Raw genomic sequence first — 22,271 nt, forward strand, 5'->3', positions numbered from 1 at the left:
GGAAAGTGGACGCTCGGAACCAAGATTGGCTCAGGCGCTTTCGGAGTGGTCCACGTGGGTATGAATACGCAGACTGGTACATTCATGGCGGTCAAGAGCATTCGCATGGAGCGTGCCGTCATGAAAGACGTTCGTCGAGAAATTGACTTATTGAAATCCATCCAGCATCGCAACGTGGTCAGATACTACGGCGCGGAGATAGACGCAAAGTATTTACACATTTTTCAGGAATGGGTGTCCGGTGGGAGCGTTACCGGTATGTTGTGCAAATTTGGAGCCTTTGCACCCGAAGTGCTGCGCAGTTATTTGTGCCAAATTTTGGAAGGACTGTCGTATCTACACTCCAACGATATCATGCACCGCGATATCAAAGGGTCCAACATCCTCGTCAGTAACGAAGGGGTCGTGAAGCTGGCTGATTTCGGCGCTAGCAAAAAGCTCGCCAAGCTTCAGGGGGAGGCAATGATGAGTCTCACCATGCGTGGGACGCCCTACTTTATGGCACCCGAGATGTTTGAAGAAAGATACAATCTGAATGCAGATATATGGAGCGTTGGCTGCGTAGCGGTACAAATGGCAACCGGGACGCCACCCTTTAAGGACTTGGGTCTGAGCAATCCGGTGGCGCTCTTTCGGTACATCAAGAAGCTTGACGGCGCTCTGCCTTGTCTGAAAAAGCTCCCTGTCACGGACGATACGCGACTAACGTACCAATTGTTCGAGCGTTTTCTCGTGCGGTGTTTCTGTCCTGACCCACAGAAGCGACCGAAGGCAGAGGAGTGCTTGCTGGATCCTTTCTTTGTCCTCACCGAACATTCGTTCGACGAAGATCCGGCCGAAGCATCGCGGGGCCTTTTCAGTCCCTATTCGGTCGGGTCGTCAGAGTTTGTTCACTCACCTTGCCGAACTACCAGTCCTTGGCGACGATCGAGACCTCGGAGAAATAGCTTAGGACCTTCTCGATCCCCGTTTCTTTCGCCCCCGCTTCCGAAAAGATCCCATGCTCTGGCTGCCAGTCCGTTGCCTCTTTCACCTCCACCTGATGTTAGCCAGTGGCCAACCTGGGCACGCGAAAAGATGGAAGCTAGCAGCGTCCGACGACGCATCCGACCAGTCCTCACAAGTCCTTTGATGAGTCGAATGATCAATACGTTTGACAGTTTGGCGGTGAGCGGCAACACTCGAGGATCAATGGATGGAATGAACGGCACCGGTTTACACGGAGTAAAGCTACTGGATAGCCTCGAATATAGTCAAAAATAGGTTAGCCATAACTTTGGTGCAGTTAACAATTAAAAACAATGCTATCAAATTGTAAAGTCATACGGTTCCGAGTAATTCCCGCCGGAAAGCCGTTGTGGCGACCGTATAGGATCAATAGGGTCAATGGAAGCGCCTTCAAAGTTCGAAGTTGTGCTTTCGTCTTCGTTGTCTTGCTCTTGCATATCGATGGCCGAAATATCGCTCATGGCGATGGATCGTGTTGAGACGTTGCCGATCTTTCGGGAAAGGTCCGAGAATATGGATATATCCGCGTCACTAATCCGTGATAGACCAGACATGATCGAGCGACGACTCCCCGACGCTGCTTCCGAGTATGTACTCATGCGTTCATGATTGTCACTGCTGTGATCAATCACCTTTGCTGTTTCTACACCAGCTGGAAAGACAGGTGTCGGGACGGCAGACACCAGTATCTCTGCGGACGAAGCACCGTCCGCGCCCGCCGACGCCGTCTTCTCTCCATTACCACCTTTGTCCGCCGCTGACAGTTGGGACATGTTGGAGAGAAAGCTCATGGTGGACTCGACCATGTGGAAGTCTGACATGCCGTCTTGCATCGAACGAGCCGAATCTTCCGGTTTCATTTTCATCTCAGATGGCGGTCGAGTGTACTTCATCTTGGCGAACACACGACGACGATCTAGGCCCGCAAGCTTGCTACTGTTAGTGCTGGAGCCTGAATTTGTGTTGCCGTTACAATGTGGATCACTGTTCGAAGACGCCGTTACCACGCTGTTCACAGATGGATTCGAAACTCCATCATTTGTCTTTCTGTTGCCATCATTACTTGAGGAGTAGTCTTCGCGCGCGGTGGTGGAGCTAGTTCCTCTATCGTTCAACGACTGTTGGATAGGTCGGGGATGGCACTCGTCGCTTTGACCATGGTCCAGTGCAGAAAATCCCTGATGCTGTTGCTGCTGATACTGTTGTTGAAAATGTTGCTGCTGCATCTGTTGTTGTTGCTGCTGTTGCTGGTGGTGTTGCTGTTGGCGCGGCATTTGCTGTCGAAAGGAACCGGAATCAATACTCTGTAGAGACTGCAGCTGCTGACGAAACGAGCCAGAATCCATACTTTGCAGTGACTGCTGCATTTGCTGTGGATGCTGTTGGTACCGAAAGGATCCAGGGTCCATACTCCCGAGCGACATGTTAACCAAAAGTTGTTGACCGGATCCATACGCCGAGAAATCTGATAAAAGGGAGAGTTGGGAATCTCGAATCCCCAATTCTTGTGCTATCTGCGGCCCCCGCTGTGTCAGGGATGGCCGAAGACGATTGGTTTGCTCCTGCATATCGTAGGCGTTGGGGTCGGACGAGACGTCCCGCAAACTAAGGCGCTGCAACATATCCTGGTGAAGGTCTTTGGAACGCGATTGCTGTTGTTGCTGCTGTTGTTGATTGAAGTTCATCGCGTTTCCCATCGAAGCCGCATGCAACTGCTGCTCCAAGTCTTGTTGCTGTTGACGGAGATCCAGATGTTGGCGCCGCAACGCTGCAGCGGTAGCCGCGTCGTGAGGATTATGCGGCAAGAGTCCAGGCATTCCGGCATGTGCCGATATGCCGACCGAATTCAAAGCATTTCCGTTGTGGCCTAGATGAGGAGAATGCGACATATCCGGAGTCCCCAACATCGAAGGTGGAGGTGGGGGTATATCGTTCCTATTTGTGTGGGAAAATGCGCTGCTCGAATCCCCCAATTGCGACTCCATAAAGGCTGCGGTACCCGCTACACCACCCCCCATTTCCACAATCTTCTGGCGCAGCTTGGGCTGTCCTTCGCGGAGTGCTTGTGAAGTCTTTTCCACAGCTTTCTTGTCCCCAATATCGTACCAATTTCCCGTTTTCGAGTCTTTTTCCAAGAATCGACCCTTCTGCTCGCGAATCGCCGCGACAATTGAACGGGAAATTTTCAATTTTTCCGTTTTGAGGCAGGTAATGTAAAGGCCCTTGTTGAGATTGACCAAACGCCGGTACGTTTGATTTCCCGGATGTCGCAGCGCGGCACCTCCGCGACCGCAGAGCACGTCCGAGTCGTCCGGGTCCGTGATGTCCGTCAGCGGGATGCCGAGGCCTTCCGCAGTAGCGGGATCAACAGCGACATTACCAGTGGTGGAGGTCATGATTTGTGGAACGCGCTTTGAATCCAAGCGATCGCTCCTCGGAAGATCGCAGTCTGCGTCGGACACAACGGTACGATGAGAACACGAGGAAGACAAACGGGGTCTCCTACTTCAAAGAGAATTAGATATTGCCAATGTAGCAGTCGAAAGACTTTCGAACTTTCAAAAGCGAAAGTAGAGTGCCGGGAAATTGACTAGAGCAGTGAGGAGATTGAAAGTTAAGGGGCAGCAGGTTGACTCTCTCCCACGCTGGATCGCAAGAAGGGTTCGAATTTTCGTGCACGAAAGACTGCTGGCGCTGCTGTTTTTCGAGAAGAATGGACGGCGGCGCTTGTTGAGGCTTGGTTGTCTATGACTGGCATATTTACCGCTGTGATTGCACACAGTTAACGCAAAGAGTTACATACGCACAAACAACTCTTTCTATCTATCGGTTCTCTCTGCTTTCGTAGACGTACGTATAAATGTACAATTATCTTCTGGAACACGAGGGAAGGCTGTCAGAATCAACTTTCCGGGCTGGAGGTGAAATTCGGAGCGTCGGGATCTTCTATTTTGTACGCCACTCCGTCCACTTGGCTCGTTGGGTGCTGTACCTCGAGTTCGCCAGGCCAACGTGTTCCAGTCATTTAGGTAATGATTTTCTTACAATCGTTATTTGTTTCATGTCACAACCAAAGATATATTATATTCTGCACAGACCTTATTGTATCTCGAAGTTCTGTGTGTCAATAAGACGAAGTCGAATTGATGTTTGGGAGCCATGACATCTTTTTCGTGATCCAGATCCTTGCCAAGAAAACGGTTCTAGTACGTCCACGCTGGACTTTCTCGAGAGATAGATTCCACCTGGAACTCTGTAGACGAAGAGAATCGCAACAGCTAGCTACTTCATAAAGAATTAGACAACATTTGCTAACGTCCCTGACGCAACCGAGGTCATCAATTTGATCTACCCTACAGGAAAAGACATGGAGTATTTCTTGTCCATCCATGAAAGAATAGGTAACGAGACTTTGATGGCTAACTCTAAATATAAGTGCATTGAGGACCAATGAAAGCTCAACCAATTCAGGACTCGTCGAGGAAAGCAGTAATTTGAAAATTCGCTATCGCTTCACAGGCGTCAATATATTGTTGCTTCACTGTCAGCTATTCGTGCGTTTCAAACCTTCCCCCAACTCGTAGTCGTACGATGGCAACAACGTCGTACAGCCTAATACGGTTAATTCAGTCCGTAAAGAGACCTCTGGAATGACAAGCTTGGTATTCGCGTCTGATCCCATAAAAGCGAAACAGGCAGATCGGATGGAAGAGTCCACCAGTGGAAATTTGCTTGCCCCGCCCACCACCAGAACAGAATCGATGCTCATGGGAGTTTCGTTACTGGCTTCCAAGAGTTGCGTTAATACCGACATCAACAAACTTTCCAAATTCGTCGGCGGCGGCATATGGGTTGAAAGATAGTTCTCACCCGGCAGCGTTTCACTCAGTGTATTGCGAATATGGTGGTTGACCGCCTGCTCCACTACATATCGAGACAAAGCCGCATCCAAATGATGTTTACCAGGATCTGGAAACAGATACGGAACATGGACAGGAACGCGCGTTTGTGATGTAAGCTCTGCTACTGCGGCACGCGCCTGGGCTTGCAGCGCCGATAAGGATCTGGCGTCCTGCAAAGGGACGCTTGACTCCTTCTTCAGCAGATCCACAACCAATCGGACCAAGGATTCGCCACCCCAAGGCACTGATATCGTGTACTTTACCAAATTTCGTTCCACCATAGAAAACTGTGTTGTTTCACCGCCAACATCAATGACAACGGTCTTGTTGGTTTTTCCATCGTAATCTTCCGGCAGCAAATTCTTAGATTGTGCGCCCCAAACGGCCGCCACGGGGTTGGGCAAAAAGGTTGTGCGAGTCTTCGTGTCCAGAGACTTGACAAACGACGTCAGAGCTGGAACTGAAACAAGAAGCTGGTTTGGTAGGGTAACAACTGTACGCAGCAGGTCTTCCTTGCTTTGATAATCAAGTCTATCCATGGCTTCAGCAATCGCGGGCGACAAAAGATCGCTAATAAGCTTCGATGCTTCCTCTTCGTCCACGACTCCGTCGTTCGGGGGATTTAGTACGCTCCAAATTGTTTTTGAATTCGCTCGATCCTCAACAGTGTTCTCACTATAGAAGTAGCGTTCTAAAGCCGCCCTTCCGCTTAGAGATGAGCTTCTATCCATGGATTCGTCAGTATAGAAAATGCCGTTAAAGAAGAAACGATCTCCTTCGCGCGTCACTATCACTTCCGGTTTCGGATAGCTGACGGCTAACTTCGTGTAGACGGTACCAACATCAACAGCCATCGTTCGAGATGCGTGTTCATGGGGGTTTTCCCGTGCTTTCTGCTTTTCGTGCTGTTCCATGAGATACTCATATTCTTCCCAGTCTTCGTCCATTCGACGGAGTGCCTTCCAGCTGTATCTTCCAACCAGCGCTATAGTACCAACCGCAAGTAGGGGCAAAATCTCATGCTTCGCCGACGCGTGGAATGATCGGATGATGCCACTTTGCGCTCGATCGTTGCTGTTGTGGACATTCAGTAGATTTGAAGAGACCTCAGGACAACTCGATGCGTGTGTTTCTACTAGCCTGCAAGAGGATGTTAGCACAGTCCTCCGGCTGACAAAGCGCAGCATTGGCCTTGCTTTTACCCTAAGGTCTCCTAGAATGCGTTTCGTTTATCTACCGCATATACTTTCAAGTTAGTGTCCTCGAACATACTTGGGCTTTACTATTAGTCTGTCGCTCAGATGGACACAGAGCGTAATGGCATGAGAAAGGCCTCGGGCAAAGAGCGAGCACCACTGTATACGAACGGACGCAGTACAGAAATGAATTAGTTACCCCTACTTCCCAAAACAACTAGGTAATGAAAGAGTGAGAGGGCATCGCTGTATCTCTCTGGGATTCAAACGCCTGCCTCGCAGCACAAGTACTAGTAACATAAAACACCAACTGTAAGAAAATCATCTCTGGATACGCACGATGAATTGTATTGACAGTGAGTGAGAGGCTCTGTATGCTATCGTCGCCCTATCTCTCCATCTCCCTCTATCGCTTGAGCTGGACCATTCCTACTGAGAGCAGTAATGTAATGTAAATTGATCACTTCTTGGGTTACTGGTTGACTGTGACAGCGATTCCAGCAGATGACTTGCCGGGATACGATTCACTGTCAATGCGGACACGCTTTCACCAATCCGGGCTCTTCCAATATTTCTCGTACTAATGTAACTCATATTCTTTAAGACACCACGTTAGCACTGATGTGGCATCGAACTCTAATACGCACGATGATCTTTATCTAAGGTATAAAATTCCGTCATCACTTATACTTATTTTTGGAGATCCTCTTTAAGAGAGACTTATTTATCTCCTGTTTTGGTGCAGATGGTTTTCCGCTGATGAGGATGGCTGCAAAGACACCAGCGATTTTACGTGTCTAGATGTCATCGTGGATTCAGGACAAATAAAGTTGTATGGATACAAGTAACCATGGCGGTGGTCTCCACGGAAAAAATGATTGTTTGGAATATTGGTTTACATGATAATAATAATTTTGAGCTCGATTAGACATGGCATCACAAAGAGAGTGCCCTCTTGCATAGAACACGGTGCAAATCGAGATATTCGTTATTGCCCTTCTTTGGCCTTTAAGTATGACTCGTATAACATAGCTTTCGCAACCTTGATACGCTCATTTTCATCACGCCGTTGCAGTGCCGCGATTACCAGCAAAGAGTCGCTGGATATTCTAGGCGGTGGTAGAGACAGGTTTGACGACACAGTAGAAGCTGAGTTGCATGCGGATGCCACGGAACGATTGTCATCGACCGATACTGTATTTGGTCTCTTCATTAATGAGGGTTCTGGCGACATCATAGAATCCAAAGCCTGTTTGGTGAGAGGAGTGATTTTGTTTATGGATTCATTGATTTCAGGGGACCGCTTTTTGGGAGGCAAATTGCTTTGGCTACGATTTTTGTCACATTCGCCACCTTTGCGATCGCGAGATCGCTGACACACCATATCCAAGCAGAGGTCTGGTTGATCTCTACAGAAGAGGGGATGGTAGAAGGCGCCAGTGTCAGGGCCCCGAGTTGCCTGACGAAACCCCCTGATATCGAAGAAGTAGTGAAAAACAGAATTGAGTGAGAAACTCATCTATGCACCTGCACCTGCTTCCCACTCTTTTGACTACCGAGTGGCTTACCATCGGTTGAGTTTTCTCGTGAAGGATGCGTACTTGGGTGATCCGCGAGCATCAACGGGAGGCAAGTATTTTGGCAAAATCTTGACCGTAAACACATCGGGACGTATGATGACGAACGAACGTCCATGTGGAAGCCAAGTGATAATGTCAGATAGGGATGATTCGCTCAAAATCGCTAGAAGGCGCTGCGGAAATATGTCGCGCTTACAGTTTCCAGTCCCAGCACTGCTACAATTTGACAATACCATAGGTGCTATCTTTCGAGCCTCTTCTTCATCACTGACAATCATGCCCTCATCAGTCGGAGGACTGTTTGCACCCGTCGAAGTCTTCGTAACGCCAGTTCTGACTTCATTGACAGAAGTCAAGTTTGCCAAAGCCGTTGCAGCCTCAACTAAATGACAAAGTGCCCCCCCTGTCTCTGGTTGTTTTACGGAAACATTCATATTTAGAAAGATGTTGTGTTTCGAGGATCGAAAGCCCCCTACGCCTCAATTCTGTCAAATGATAGTCAATCTCATCCAATTTATGCGTGTGGGTTGAAAGACACCCAAAATAACGCTCATCATCCTGAGTGATACCTCTGTCTGAATGTACGGGTTTCCATGCTCTGACGGTTGCGGATGAGGTGGCCTTCTACATATATGACAACTCCTTATTCGATAAAAATAATTTACGTCTGATCTATACCATTGTAGACGCACAGGCTAATTTGAGCCAATCAAAGACTATATCTGGTTGAACTTTGTTTTCCTACGCTCCTGAGTCGAACACGTCATCAGTCGCACTCGAAGTCACAGTCAGTGCATCGACCCGATTTTTGGTTACTTGACAATTTTGCTCCCTCCAAGGAAGGATTTTTGCAGGGGAGGTATATTCCTCCCAACGAAATGTGCAAGCGGTAGACAGTGAGCATGGCGTCCTAAATCTTCCAACCAGTCAGGACATCTGTCGATTAATAAAATATAATTGTCTAGATCAGAAGGTGACACTGGCCAAATTATACATTCTGCATCTTTTGCATTAATAGCACAATCTTAGCCTTACAGTTAGTTCACAGTCAGTGAGGTTGCGGATTGAGAGCTTCTCTTTACTGTTAGCTTCAGGAGCCTGTATCACTTTCTCAGCCTACTAGACTTATTGTCAGATAGTCTAGCAGTGTACCCTACAAGAAGTCTCGAATCGTGTTTCGAGGGGTTGTGTCTTCCTTCACAGCCAATGGCGAAAAAGGAGCGAAGAAAAAAGTAATTGAAAAAGTAATTAGCTTGATTCTGCAGCAATGAAAAGAAAGCTACGTGCGTTTGTTGCATCGCATTAACGAGGCGACATGCTCCTTGACGCATTCGACGAAACCCTCGGCATGGCACTTCTCGAGCCGACGCTGTAGAGCGAATGGAACCTGATCGTCCATTGATTCCGGTAAGTCATCTCCCAACTGCAATAACCTCGATGGCTGTGGACGGGGTATTTGTAAAGCACTCGGAGTGGATGGAGGCAATTCAGGTCCGTCCTTTTGCTTTTGAGAAATCGACTCGATTTCCCGGTCGCCTCGACCGGGAGAAGGAATAAATACATTCTTCTGTGGTCGGCAGCAGGGAACACCGTAGCCTCCCTCCAGTACGCTTAATACTCGACCACTGCAGGATTTGTATGCAAGTTGACAGCAAACCTCGGTGATGTGGCCAAAATCTTCAGCGTTTAAACTTCCCAAGCACATTGGATCACTTTTGTGTGCATCGAAGCCGGCGGATAGAATAATGAGGTCCGGTGTGAATTTGTTGACAGCAGGAGTTACAGTGCTCAACAAAGCTGCCCCTACGGCATGGGCAGTAACTTTAGAGCCTAACGGAATATTCAATACTCCTTTGTGGGGAGAGGTGTCACCGCAGCGACCCGGATAAATGCCACCGCCTTGTTTTGGGTTACTTGCTAGTTCATGTAGCTCATGATCTGGATCGTCGTCAATAGCTACTCCATTTACATGCGGACCTCCCGCATGAATCGAGACGTAGAGAAAATGTGGGTTGAAAGTCGAGCAGAGAATATCCTGAGTGCCGTTTCCATGGTGCACGTCGAAATCTATAATGCACACTCTCTTGAGTCCGAGGCCCCCTTCCAATATTGAGGAAGTCGCATGGATAGCTGCACAGGCAACAGCATTCAAAACGCAAAAGCCATTGGAGACTGCTTTCATAGGATGCAGACCCTTACCTGCGTGATGCCCTGGGGGTCGCGTAGCGCAGAAAGCGTTTGTTGACTCTCCACCTACTATCATATCCGCTGCAGCGACGGCCGCTGCCACCGCTGTAACCGCTGCCGCCCATGTTCCTTTTGATCCGTGAGTGTCACTGCCTCCATTGCCTTCCGAATCTTCGGTGAGTACAAGAATTTCAGTCTCATTCACCGCTGCTGCGCATCGTCCGCGCATACGTTTCAGGTATGCACTGTCGTGAGCTTTCGGTAAAAGTGTATGTTCGACATACTTCAGGTAGGATTCGTCGACTGCTGAGATAAGTCGACAGTTTTCATCACTTCCAGCGCCCGCAAGTTTTGCACCTTTCAAAGCCGCCGGAAGTCTCACTGCACGTTCGAAGCAATCGTTTGACGTAATGTGCCCATTGCACCGTGTGTCGGTAAAGACAGTCGAGATTCCTCGTCGACTAATGCTTGCAGAGAAAGATTCCACAATATACTTGAAAAGACGCTCAGTTGCTCTGTGCCACTCTGAGACAACTAAACTTTCCCCGCTTGATTTCTCAATCGACAGCCCTTCTTCCCCATGCCCTTTTAAGATGGCCCAGTTTCTTACCAAATCTTTAAGCCGGGAAGTGCGCTCAGACTCAGTTCCAGCGGTTGTAATATTTTTCTGTGACACTAATACCAAAAGGTTGTCGAACTCGTGTATGACTCCAAGAACTGCAGGCGATGAAGTATGATCATCAAACGCCTGCTGAAGAGCTAACAAACCTGAAAGAAAATGCCCGATTTCATACTCTCTATTCTTCGAACTTTTCCCGTTAGACATAGTAGTAATCTTCCATGGAGTGATATCGCCGGTTCCCTCGTGAATGTTTCGACCCTCGTCTGCTGACGTAGGGAGTGCTGCGATGATGTTCTTACCCCAGCATGATGGTGGCTTCATAGAGTCGACAATCGTCTTCAGTTCCAACACAGGTTCGTGTCTTTCGTGCTCAAAACCAGACTGGCTCGAAAGAGTTGGTAACTGCGAAAGGATAAATGCGAAGGGAAGCTCAAGGACGATTGAAGGATATATCGGCGCTCTCACCGCTAGTGGGTGGGCCTCGAACAATCCAGCAGTAGCACGATCAGTGGCGGATACGTTTTTCTTCAAATGCCGAACGGCGTAATTCTGCAAGCCTAGAGCGAGACGATGAGCATCCACGAAACGAGAGAATGCTCCCTTAGGTAAACCGGTGAATCGGAACGAAAGGCGAAGCTGTTGCAAATCCAATTCACACTCGGGGCGATAAAGATACTCCTTAATCATATCGTCAGTGGCTTCAACAGTTTCAAATTGAAACAAAGGATTCGAATGAAACGATGATTTCCGATTTTCAGATAGCGCCTCCACTTTCCTAGCCGCGAAAGACTGCTCAAGTGAATTCCAGTAGGGGGCAAGGAAGACAAGATCGATCTTGTTTTTGCTACTTTGCCTTTTTGTTTGAGATTTCGTGCCCATCTTTTCAGAGGCGTGCATAACACGGGCCGGCCAGTAAACGCCGTTTCGGGCACCTTTACTGTAACTCGCTCCAAGAACTATCCCCAATTCGACCCCGGCAACGTTGAAATCGTCGCTTACGTTCGACTTCTTCGGGTGTCGTGAGCTCGATAAACCTCCTCCAGATCTTGAGCTTTGCCGTCGTTGCCATTTTCGCTTCGCTTCTAGTAGCTCTTCAGCTTCGAGATCAAAGGTGGTCGTGAGTACATCATCGTCGTCGTCGTTGCCAGCCCAAATGGCTTTCCAAAGGTCGCCAATATCTGAAACGCGCAATCCTTGAGTTGAGAATACCTTGATTTAAATTCTGTCATTCTTTTTTGCCTTGGTCTTACCTGGGTCATGAATGTAGGCAATTACGACGGCATTGCTACCATCCCAATAGATCTGCTCTCCAATGTTGTGTGGGCCACCGGTCGCCCCTATGTACTCATTTGACTTGGCGGTAGTCCAACCATCTTCGCGCAAGACTTCGGGATCATACATAACACGCCGTAAAGTTTTTTCCATGTTAACAGAGGAGCGTAAATCCACGGCCCCAAGAATTTTTCTGGCTGCCGGAGGAATACTTGGAATGTTATAGACATGGCAAATCAAAAACCACACGTATTTGGCGTTCGATTGATCATTGTGCGCCCATTGGATCAAAGGCTGGCGGAAAGTATGTTGTTTGTCCCGTGATTTACTACTAATAGCTGGGTTGCCCACGTCTAGATCGGCAAAGGCGAGGTTACCCATCCAATCATCTCGCCACTCTGAACTATTCTTGAACTCTAAGACTGCTTCCAGTTGTTTGACCTCAAACTCGGTCAATTTTGGAATTTGTGGCACTTTTGTGGAGATTGGCTCGAGAGAAATATACAAGCTAACAATCTCATCTCGACCTTGAGAATCCGGCTGAGTACCTCCTGCTTCTGGCGGAAAGTCAACGCTAGGTGCAGCATCGTTGCCTACTGTACTGCTTGGTTTGGAGCTGCTCTCGGCGTTGGCGATGCCGTTACTTTCAGGGCACGGAGATTCGCGCTTCGGCTTCTTGGCGGGCGGTGTCTCTGTCGCTGGTGAGCTGGAGTCGATTCTAGCGAGGTCCTCGCGAGTGCTATCGCCACCGTATTCGTTAGAGATACCCCTAGTTTCGGATAGCAAAATGCCTCGGCTTATCTTTTGCTCTTCAGGATCCATTTTGAGCGAATTAGGAAAAGTAGTTAAGAAGAGAGGGGCTGAATCTGTTTGTAATTACAAATATCCTTTTTTACCGGCCAACTCTGTCAGAAAACTAAAGTTCAACGTGAGCTACCGTAGTAAACGTGTAGAAGATGAAGTTAGCCAAAGGACGATCGGTGTTGAAATATGGTAATCCAAAAGCTTGGACGATTTCTTTATCTTACCGCAAACTTATTTCGCAAATGTCCTCCAATATGCACACGAGCCTCAAAGCGGTGTGCAATAAAGGTTAGTGAAGCTGCAGACAGTTAAATCTACTCCTCGATGGCAAACCTTGCAATGCTTGCAATTCTGCGTCGGCACCGCGGCACTTTTCTGTTAGTGGGAGAAAACGAGCTTGAGATCGAAAGGGACATCCGTCTGTCCGTTTTCCTAAAAAAGGGCGTTTTCCATCCACCACTCTTACCATAAACTGCTCATCATGCTTATCGTATTCTTTTCATAGTCAGTGTCGCAACCGGGAATTGAGAAATGCCAACGCATAAGTGCTCACAGTCAATGAGCCACACAAGGCTAACAGTAAAACGCGATACTGCCTTCTACCTTTCACTTTGATAGCATAGATTCTCGTGCAGATCGTTTAGAGATTAGCTTGCATGCACAGCCACTGCTGTATACTTCCGTAAAGCTTCATCTGCCATTCAGCTGCTAGGCACGCTTCATGGTTTAGTTCATCGAGTTCTGCTAAGGCTATTACGTTTTCGGCAATCTCTAATAGGAAAGGTGTTGCCAACGATCATCTCCTTTATAATGACCTCATTAGGTGCGCTACTGGTTTTCACCCACATGCTCCCGGTGCTGTCATTCGCCTACGCACCAAATTTTATTACCAAGATTATTCAAGATCAGACTGGAGTCCAACCCCACGAAGCCATCAATGGAGAAGAATTGCCCCTTAAAATCCGCACCCGGTTTCCTCCGGAACCGAATGGTTATCTCCATTTAGGCCATGCCAAAGCAGTTTCTTTCAACTTTGCGGTGGCTCGCATGTTTGGTGGCGTCTGCCATATGCGGTTAGACGATACAAATCCCTCCAAAGAAGATGTCGAATACGTGAACTCAATCCTGGAAGACGTTCAATGGATTCAGTCTGGTTTATACGAAAAAAGCGGCCAAGATTATCCGTGGGATGGACCTATTCGGAAAACGTCCGATTATTTTGGTTTGATCTATGACTGTGCTGTCGCCTTGATACAGTCCGGGGAGGCCTATGTGGACAGCCTGAATGCCGAGGAAATGCGGGAATATCGAGGCACTTTAACAGAGCCTGGAAGGGATAGCCCGCACCGCACGCGATCTATCAGAGAAAATTTGGAATTATTTCAAGGCATGCGGAATGGCGACTTCCCGGATGGTGCTCACATCCTGCGGGCAAAGATTGACATGTCATCGCCAAATGTAAACATGCGCGATCCAGCTCTGTACCGAATCAAGCATGAGTCGCACCAAGAAACTGGAGACGAGTGGTGCATTTATCCAATGTACGATTTCAGTCACCCAATAGCAGATGCAGTTGAAGGTATAACTCATTCGCTGTGTACACTTGAGTTTGAAGACCATAGACCGTTCTACGATTGGACAATTGAGAAGCTCGTACCGACAGGTCTAATCACTGGCAGACCTCAGCAAATCGAATTCAGTCGTCTCAATATCCAGTCCACTGTTTTATCGAAAAGAAAGCTAATACAGCTTGTTCAGGAGGGACATGTTTCCGGCTGGGATGATCCTCGAATGCCAACGCTGTCCGGTATACGTAGGCGCGGGGTTCCGCCTGAGGCACTTCGCCTTTTTTGCGAACGCGTAGGAATCAGCAAGGCCGACTCGAACATTGATTTCACCAATTTGGAGGATTGCGTACGCGAGACGATGGATGCAGCTGTACCCCGAGCGCTTGGCGTTTTGAATCCTCTGAAAATATCCATCTCCAATTGGGAGGACGGGATTGAAGAGTTCCACGTCAGTCGCCATCCCAAGCTTGAGGAAATGGGGAAACGAGTAATTCCGTTTGGGAAAGATCTCTTTATTGAGAGGGCTGACTTTTTCGATCTAGATGGACCCGAGGCTAAGGTATCGAATGGTAAACCACCGACAGGCTTTAAGCGGTTATTACCAGGTGGCAAAGTTCGCCTTCGATACGCTTACGTCATTGAATGTAACGAAGTGGTTCGCGATAAGGATACGCAAGAGCCCATTGAATTAAAGTGTAATTTCTTTCCAAATACTCGAGCTGGGGTGACTCCTGACGGGATGCCCAGGGTTGGTGGTATAATACACTGGGTAGAGGCGTCGACGGCTGTTTCGTGTACAATCAATCAATATGATCGCCTATTTGCTAGCGATGATCCTGGGAAGGAAAGCGGCGATTTTCTGAAAGATATCAATCCAGGCTCACTTGAAATTATGAGTGGAGCTGTTGTAGAGCCAAGTGTAGCTTCGGACGCTAATATATTGTTCCAGGAGATCTCCAGCGGTGCGGAGAGAAGGTATCTTTCCTCACTAGCATATCAGTTCGAGAGAAGTGGCTATTTCTCGCTAGATAAAACATCAACAGGAGCGGATAACTTGATATTCAACCGTGTGGTAACGCTTCGTGATACATGGGCCGGCGAGAGGAAAGAAGAAGGGAAGCGTAGTCGGGGTAGCAATAGGTTATCGTCGGCGAATAATGAGCCTGTGGAAGATCTTCGACGAATAGCTGTAAAGGCCGCTACAATACTTTCCGCCGACTTTCACCCGGAAGCTGCCAATCTTCTCGTTTTTCAAGTAGACTGTGGTGACGCTACAGAAGATGGCTTGTCCGAGCCAAGAATAGTGGTAGCTAACCTAGCTGGAAAGGTATCAATGGAAGATTTGATTGGACGCAGGGTTGCAGTCGTTGCGAATTTGAAACCTGCCAAAATGCGGGGCATAGAAAGTACGGCGATGCTTTTGTCCGCGTCAGATGGGAATGAAGGCGAGGAAGAAAATGTCGAGCTACTGCGAATCCCAGACTCAGTCCCAAATGGCGAGCTTATCTACTTCGAGGGAAAGGAGCCTAGTGAACCTGACACAATGATGAAAAGTAAGGGCGCGTTGAAGGCATTCGACCGGGTGAAGGCGTGCTTTGCCCTTAATGAACTTGGCGAAGTCATTTACCAAAGCGAGACAGAAAGCTACCGCATGCTCACTAGTGGTGGTCCTGTCAAAACTTCCTCGTTGAAAAGTGCAATTATACAGTGATTGCACTTACATGTCAACCTTACTTTGAAAGACTTTTAGCTAGCTCCTTCGATGAGATATCGTGCGCACTTCTGTAGATAGCTCCAGTTATCTATGTCGCTGGTCATGTGAACTCTTCTTGAAGACAACACTGGAAACAGGTAGATCTTGGAGTAAAATACAAAAGTTGCTAACCTACATAACTATAAGTTGCAATAAAATGTTTAATGCTAGACCGAAAACAAAACGCGTCTCTCTATCAATACCACAACAAAGGTGCTTGCCTCATTTTGCAGAGGCTCCCTCCTTTCATATCGCGGCAACCAAATGCCCGGAAGAATCATTTCTCTGGCTATTTGGTGATATCAGGCTGCTTTGACTGACCTGCCCAAGGAGGCTCTTGACAGATCGACCTTTCCCTGGCATTCCACGGCGAGCGCCTCTGCCTTTTGGAGACTTGCTCGAATCTCCTGCCTCAAGTCCATCAACTGCTGGATTAGCTCCAGAGTCGCGATTAAGGACGAAGGTCGAGCGACGGCTAAAGTGTTCTAATCCAGAATCGTCCCCATCTCGTAGAGCACAGATCTCACGCTTTAGAATCTTGTATATTGAATCCATTGAGGGTCTAACCGCTGGATCTGGCTCCCAAGCTCGCTTCATCAATATTCGCAAGGGAGTGCTCCAACTCGAATCTAATTGCGGTCGCTCATTGCCATGCACCACTAGCTCGGAATGATCTTGTCGGTTCATACCATCGTAGGGAAGATCCAGTGAACAAACCTGCCATAAAAGGAGTCCAAACGAATACACGTCCGCTGTAAGATTGTAAGGCTCACTTCGGGCGACTTCTGGGGACATATATCGCAGTGATCCTGTATTGCCAGACAGCTCGTAGAACTCGGTACATCCATGCTGAAGAGTTGGGTCCAACTCTTTTGCCAGTCCAAAATCAAAAATCTTGACATCGCCTTTGTGAAAAACAATGGAAGGTTTCTATAGATGAGCCAGATGATTTTATTGAAGAGAATTTTGTGCTTTCGAGCGCATACATACCTCTAATGTCAAAGCCAATGTTGTCCGGTTTGAGGTCTCTGTAGATGATGTAATTGTTGTGCAGGTAAGAAAGGGCAGCTGCAACATCAAAAGCTACATGGAGGCGTTCAGCCAGGAATCCACGCTTCTTTTTGGAGCTGTCTTGCGAAAGCGCTTTTTCAAAATTTCGCCAATGATCGATTTTATGCTCCAATGTACATTGCAGTCGATCCAGCAACAGAAAGTAACCACGTTCTTGCATTGTAGCGAAACCTGACGTGCCAGCCGCCGCCATACCTCGTAATCGGATTATATTGGGGTGAGATAGCGACGCTAAAAACTTAGCTTCCTGAATTCGAGAGAGGAGGAAAAGAATTAAGTTGCTACTGCCGCGAAGTCGGGAGCCTTTGAAAACACTGCTTTCCACTTACTACTACCAAATCAGCAGCTCCTGTGCAGAACCGATTGGGATCTTCTATGGTCTCAACAGATAAAAATTTGACAGCGTATCGGCAGTTCTGCGACGAGGCCCGAAAGCAGTTATCGGATACAAAGGACCTATGCTCCTGTTGCAGGGGTGAAGCAATCTTCTTCGCATTCGGTGAGGCGCATAGATCCTGAACCAGGTCGATCCGCTTGACTTCATAGACATCATTAAAGCCTCCTGATCCCAGCATCTCCCCCAAAACAACTTCTTGTTTTTCGAATCGTGGAATGCACTTTTCCATGGCTGGGTTGACGATTTTAGAGTGTTTGGACATATGCTTGGCGGCGCGGGATGCCGTTTTCCAGGCCCGCCGCCCTATTTCATCCGCCATGCTCGTTGCGTACCCTTGAGGAGCCATTTTTTCTTTGTACGGTATGTGCGAACCTACAGGATTGGGAAGGGTCTATACAAACAAGCCAGAGGGATTAGCAAACTTATCGTCTTCCCCAGCAAGAATGAAACGGCAGAGAACAACTATGTGAGAGCCGAAGGGGTCCAGGAGATTTTCATCGAAAATCGTAGATAAGGGATTTGGAGGGAGCAAAGCGCCTAAAAAGTTCGAACTTCTGAACGGGTCATTTGGTCTAGAGAAAATTACGATCGTTTGATCATGCAATTGACGGAGGGCAAGTACGTAAATACAGTCACAATGACTAATGTGGACATAGATGACCATGACCAAAATGAAAAAAAATACGCTGTTGATATTTTGTCTATGTGTATTTCATGAAGAATTTGTTCAATATAGCCTTAACTTTTTCAATTTAAGACGGAGTGCATACTATGGGTCATTTGATATGATTTGCGTAGCAAAGTCATATCGTTGCTGACCTGATGAATAGTTGGTTGCTCCTAGTAAAATCCTCGTATGTAATATTTTAAAATAGGAAATTCACTCATGTACAGACCGCTTTATTTGCGGTATTTTGGCCTGATTTCCGCAAATAACCGCAAATAAGGTTTTAAAATCACCGCATACTAAAGTACTAAGCTAACTGCAACTTAGCTTCATCCACGTAGAGCCAGTACAAAAAATATAACTCGAACCCAAAGTGGCCTACAATCCTACTACTGTATTTGACATGACAACATAGCTAGTGTGATCTTTGAAAGACTTTTTGTGCTTTGTTCAACACCAATGTCCTTGCCTGAGTATTGCCATCATATTGCAGTTGTTAGTAGTGGCAATGAAACATTTGATACAAAGTTACCACCTATACTTCCATATAAGCTAGCAGCAACCAACATGAGAACATTTGTCAAAAACATTCAGAGGCATTGAGCCCGACTGCAACGGAAATTTACGGACGAAGAAATTGACCAGCTCAGCCAGGAGTTCAGCACTTTTCTTCGAGCATATCGAGAAGAGCCAATATTTCAAGAGGTATTGCTCTGCTTCAGCATTCGGAAGCACAACTTTTCAGACAGTTGGGCAGCGACACATGGACGGTTCCCACTTGTTCAGAAATTTTGTGGTGGGCTGGCCTCAACATTTCCAAACAAAGCGACAGTGGAGTCTGACTTTTTGGTCATAAACTAATAGAAAGACAGCACTCAACAAGATCTCACAGACTTTTTCCCCCTTGAAGGCATTTTACTTTGTTAGTAATACAATGATCAAGGCCCTTTTTTTTGGCCCTCATTCAGGAATAAAGGTACAGTCAAAAACGCAGTAAACATCGAGAAACCTAGGGTAATTTAGGGTTATTCCTAGGGTTCCGCAAATAACCGCATTTAAGGTTTCAAATTCACCGCAAACAAGCTATTTGCGGTTATTTGCGGGATTCCGCAAATAAAGCGGTCTGCTCATGTAATCCGGCTTTGATGAGGCCGCAAAATAAATAATTCGGCCAAAAGTAAGATTGCCTCGTATAAAATGTGGTTCGCGAGTGGTTTTCTAGTGTTAAGTTTTGAGAGTACTCACATTCAAGGTCATATCTGATATGCTTTTTTTATTTAAAAAAGTGTGTTTTGAGCGGAAATGACATCAAGGAGATATGCTTGAGAAAGTTCAATGTAATCAAGCTAGTTCCTATGTAAATCGTTTTTGATAGGATCGTGGACAGCAATGATCCTTTTGTATACATATAGTACCGGTACTTCTATAAGGAAAATAGCTGTAAAAAGAACCAAATAGTATCTACAATTGACCCGCAGAAAGTCAAGAACTGTAAAGTAATAACAATCCTGGATTTGTGAGTTTTCTCTTTTAAAAATTGGATTTTCAAATTTGAGTCTTAGCCTCGTCCAACAGAGAGTGAATAGACAGAGGCAGTGACAGTGATGGACGCAGGGCATGCAGTTCGTGTGTTTCCCAGATAGGGTACCAGTATAGTCTTCTTCGGCGGTCACCGACTCGACTCCGTGTTGGTTGCGTTTGGGTGTCTGTGGAATACGGGACGGGTGTTCGTCGCTGTTTAATGTTTCACTGTTGGTGGTAGCTGGCAGTGAGTGTTCACTGCATGCACCTCCTGACTTCTCCGGGGGAAGCAGGAAACATATTTCGTCAGCAGCTTATATTTACAAAACTGCTTCGCTCTACCTCTTTGTGGTTCATTGAGTAGTGAGAGTTGCTACGGCAGAAAACTGTTCCGCACAGCACCGTTCCTTGTGCTAGTCCGTTCCCTAGCGCGGTTCAACTTTCCTGACAACCGTATATTTCTTGGAAAGAACGGTCACATTTCTGAACCCTTCGACTGTTGGAAGGCCGGAGTTTCCGGCTGCAAATGCATTGAGCATCTCGTCAATGGATTCTGACAACGTATTAACAGCTGATGCTATTGGGGACGGAGAGGAAGATTTCCTGTTGCGGAACCGCCTGCTTTCGAGTAGCAACACCAGTATGGCAAGCCCACCATTGCACTCGGGAGGTGGAACTGACCATGAGAGTTGCGGGGCTACTTGCAGCACTCCAATCATGCCAACACCGACTAGTGTATCACCCTCAACGCCGTCAATAGCAGCGACACGCCGGAGCCAAGGATTCGGTAGAATCCTTTCCTTTCCAGGTCCAATCCTTTACAATATTCAAAGCAGATGTACTCGACTTACTGCCGGAATCCTTCAGAACCCAATATCTGGAAAGGGTGGACCTAGCGGGTGGTTTCTCCTGCTGACGATAAGTGCCTGGTTCGGCTTGGGCGTTGTGGCGATCGTAACCACAAAACTCCTTTTAACGAGTTGGAAGGTTCCTCCTCTGTTGTTGACATTCCAACAACTGACTGCAGCATCAACATTGCTACGAGTCGTGTTGGGTTTGCAACAGAACCTTCAGCCGCTGCCATGGGAAAACTATTGTCGCGCCACCATAGCACCTGATGCTCCATCTGGTACGGGAGCATCGACTCTGGATGCGACGGGTACCGAGGAACACTCGATTGTTGAGCTGGGAGCCGATCAAAATCACTCTGCCGTGGAGGACCGAATCCAGACGCATATTTCTAAATTTCACAGCCCCAATAACTCACCGTGGAATGTGGAAAATACGGAATTTTTTCTGATTGGACTGTTCAACGCATTGGACTTCTTGGCTTCGAACACCGCATTCTCTTCATCAGCTGCTTCATTCGTGGAGACAATCAAAGCGAGCGACCCCATTACTACTACGGCTGTTGCCTTGATTTGGAAAATTGATCAGGTCAAACGGCCGGAAGCGATTTCCTTAATGGTACTCATAATCGGTGTCCTGCTTTCTACAATAGGAAATGCCACAAGCTCCAACACTACTGGCGAGGATCCACTTTCTAGTTCGGAGCTGTCCGTAGACGAGACTGACGATGACAGTGCTGCCGAAGCGCAAGAAGCTTTGTACCTGTCCATCCGCACCGCCATTACTGTGGTCACAGCCAATTTGTGTTTCGCCTTTCGGGCCATGAATCAGAAATTGTACCGCAGGCATACAAGCACGGGAGACCAGCTGGACGATGCGAATTTGTTGTGTCGGTTACAACAGACTGGAGCCTTGAGTTTGCTGTTCCCCACAATGCTCCTGTACGCAGGATTTGTGTTTGACGCTCTTTGGCAAACGCCGAGAGAAATTGTGTTGCAGTACGTTGGGTTGGCGGCAGTCAATGCGGGTGCATTTGTTGCCTACAAGTAAGTTTGCATCTGTAATGGAGGGGATTATGTACGTCGTGACGTAAGCTCATGCGCGCTTTCTGGTTTTCATTTTCATTTTAGCCTTGCAGCATGTTATGTTTTGAGCAACCTTACGGTTTTACACTATTCAGGACTTGGTTGCATGCGCCGCATGTTTGCTATTTTGTCCACTAGCATTTTTTTCGGCGTCCCCATTTCAATTTTGGGAGCTGCGGGCATCGTGTTGTGCCTCGCTGGTTTCCTATCCTTTACGTACACACGTTCCCAACGTACAGCAAACAAAGCTATCTTGAAAAGTTTCGATCACAAGGATTCCAATGTATAAAGCAATGCGACTTGAGTTTTCTATACCGGACAGTCCATTCCAAGTTCCTGCCTTGAACCCCGCGTCACAGTTTTGGCTTGCAGTGCCGAACCGAAAGCAAGCGTTAAACCAAAATTGGAGTGCTCTGTTGGAAAACAAAGTTGCACGGGTCAAGTTATGTCCGTTCTTGGCCAAAACGTAGGTATTCCGCTATGTGATTTACTGTAAGGCAGTTGAGTACTGCAGCGGTCTGTATAGACATGCAGGGTTCAACATAACTTTTAAACTTATGCTAGGAAGCTAAGGTTAGCGTACTAACCTGGTAACGCGAAAATTGTTGTGTTCTGAAATAAGATTTACATTCATGTTAGCGCAGGTAAATTCCCTTCTCACGAATCGGACTGTATCGAACCCGGAAAGTTTGCCAAACGCACCCATGGAATCGTGAGAAAGAACAGCGAGGAAACCGTTGGGAACAGGAAAAAACACAAGATGCTTCTTGGATGTTCGTCGTACACAGC

The 22,271-nt window shown here is 47.3% G+C and overlaps 8 protein-coding genes across 8 annotated transcripts; 3 read left to right on the forward strand and 5 right to left on the reverse strand.

Moving 5' to 3' along the window:
- Nucleotides 1-804, forward strand: PHATRDRAFT_2845 (predicted protein; the record flags this gene model as incomplete). Its single annotated transcript, XM_002185357.1, has 1 exon — nt 1-804. A coding segment is annotated over one exon (804 nt), but the record flags the coding sequence as incomplete, so codon positions are not given.
- A 462-nt stretch (nt 805-1,266) lies between these two features.
- On the reverse strand, nt 1,267-3,696 carry PHATRDRAFT_50479 (predicted protein). Its single transcript, XM_002185403.1, has one exon. It carries the CDS (start codon nt 3,402-3,404, stop codon nt 1,308-1,310), a length of 2,097 nt encoding a protein of 698 aa, XP_002185439.1. The 5' UTR covers nt 3,405-3,696; the 3' UTR covers nt 1,267-1,307.
- Nucleotides 3,697-4,552: 856 nt separating this feature from the next.
- PHATRDRAFT_50480 (predicted protein) lies at nt 4,553-6,199 on the reverse strand (the record flags this gene model as incomplete). The annotated part of the gene is made up of 1 exon (XM_002185404.1): nt 4,553-6,199. Exon 1 carries the CDS (start codon nt 6,095-6,097, stop codon nt 4,553-4,555), a length of 1,545 nt encoding a protein of 514 aa, XP_002185440.1. The 5' UTR covers nt 6,098-6,199.
- An 895-nt stretch (nt 6,200-7,094) lies between these two features.
- On the reverse strand, nt 7,095-8,190 carry PHATRDRAFT_50481 (predicted protein; the record flags this gene model as incomplete). Its single annotated transcript, XM_002185405.1, has 2 exons — nt 7,675-8,190; nt 7,095-7,578 (listed from the first exon to the last, which is right to left on the reverse strand). The coding sequence occupies exons 1-2, from the start codon at nt 8,118-8,120 to the stop codon at nt 7,095-7,097; spliced, it is 930 nt and encodes a 309-aa protein (XP_002185441.1). The 5' UTR covers nt 8,121-8,190.
- A 775-nt stretch (nt 8,191-8,965) lies between these two features.
- PHATRDRAFT_50482 (predicted protein) lies at nt 8,966-12,902 on the reverse strand (the record flags this gene model as incomplete). Its single annotated transcript, XM_002185406.1, has 2 exons — nt 11,746-12,902; nt 8,966-11,688 (listed from the first exon to the last, which is right to left on the reverse strand). The coding sequence occupies exons 1-2, from the start codon at nt 12,587-12,589 to the stop codon at nt 8,966-8,968; spliced, it is 3,567 nt and encodes a 1,188-aa protein (XP_002185442.1). The 5' UTR covers nt 12,590-12,902.
- Nucleotides 12,903-13,531: 629 nt separating this feature from the next.
- Nucleotides 13,532-15,235, forward strand: PHATRDRAFT_16963 (glutaminyl-trna synthetase; the record flags this gene model as incomplete). The annotated part of the gene is made up of 1 exon (XM_002185358.1): nt 13,532-15,235. A coding segment is annotated over one exon (1,704 nt), but the record flags the coding sequence as incomplete, so codon positions are not given.
- A 1,227-nt stretch (nt 15,236-16,462) lies between these two features.
- On the reverse strand, nt 16,463-16,720 carry PHATRDRAFT_16940 (predicted protein; the record flags this gene model as incomplete). Its single annotated transcript, XM_002185407.1, has 1 exon — nt 16,463-16,720. A coding segment is annotated over one exon (258 nt), but the record flags the coding sequence as incomplete, so codon positions are not given.
- Nucleotides 16,721-19,787: 3,067 nt separating this feature from the next.
- PHATRDRAFT_50485 (predicted protein) lies at nt 19,788-22,047 on the forward strand. Its single transcript, XM_002185359.1, has 2 exons — nt 19,788-21,443; nt 21,528-22,047. The coding sequence occupies exons 1-2, from the start codon at nt 20,095-20,097 to the stop codon at nt 21,769-21,771; spliced, it is 1,593 nt and encodes a 530-aa protein (XP_002185395.1). The 5' UTR covers nt 19,788-20,094; the 3' UTR covers nt 21,772-22,047.
- Nucleotides 22,048-22,271: the final 224 nt, after the last annotated feature.

The sequence above is a fragment of the Phaeodactylum tricornutum genome, chromosome 30 (assembly GCF_000150955.2).
Source record: "Phaeodactylum tricornutum CCAP 1055/1 chromosome 30, whole genome shotgun sequence".
NCBI lineage: Eukaryota > Bacillariophyta > Bacillariophyceae > Surirellales > Neidiaceae > Phaeodactylum > Phaeodactylum tricornutum.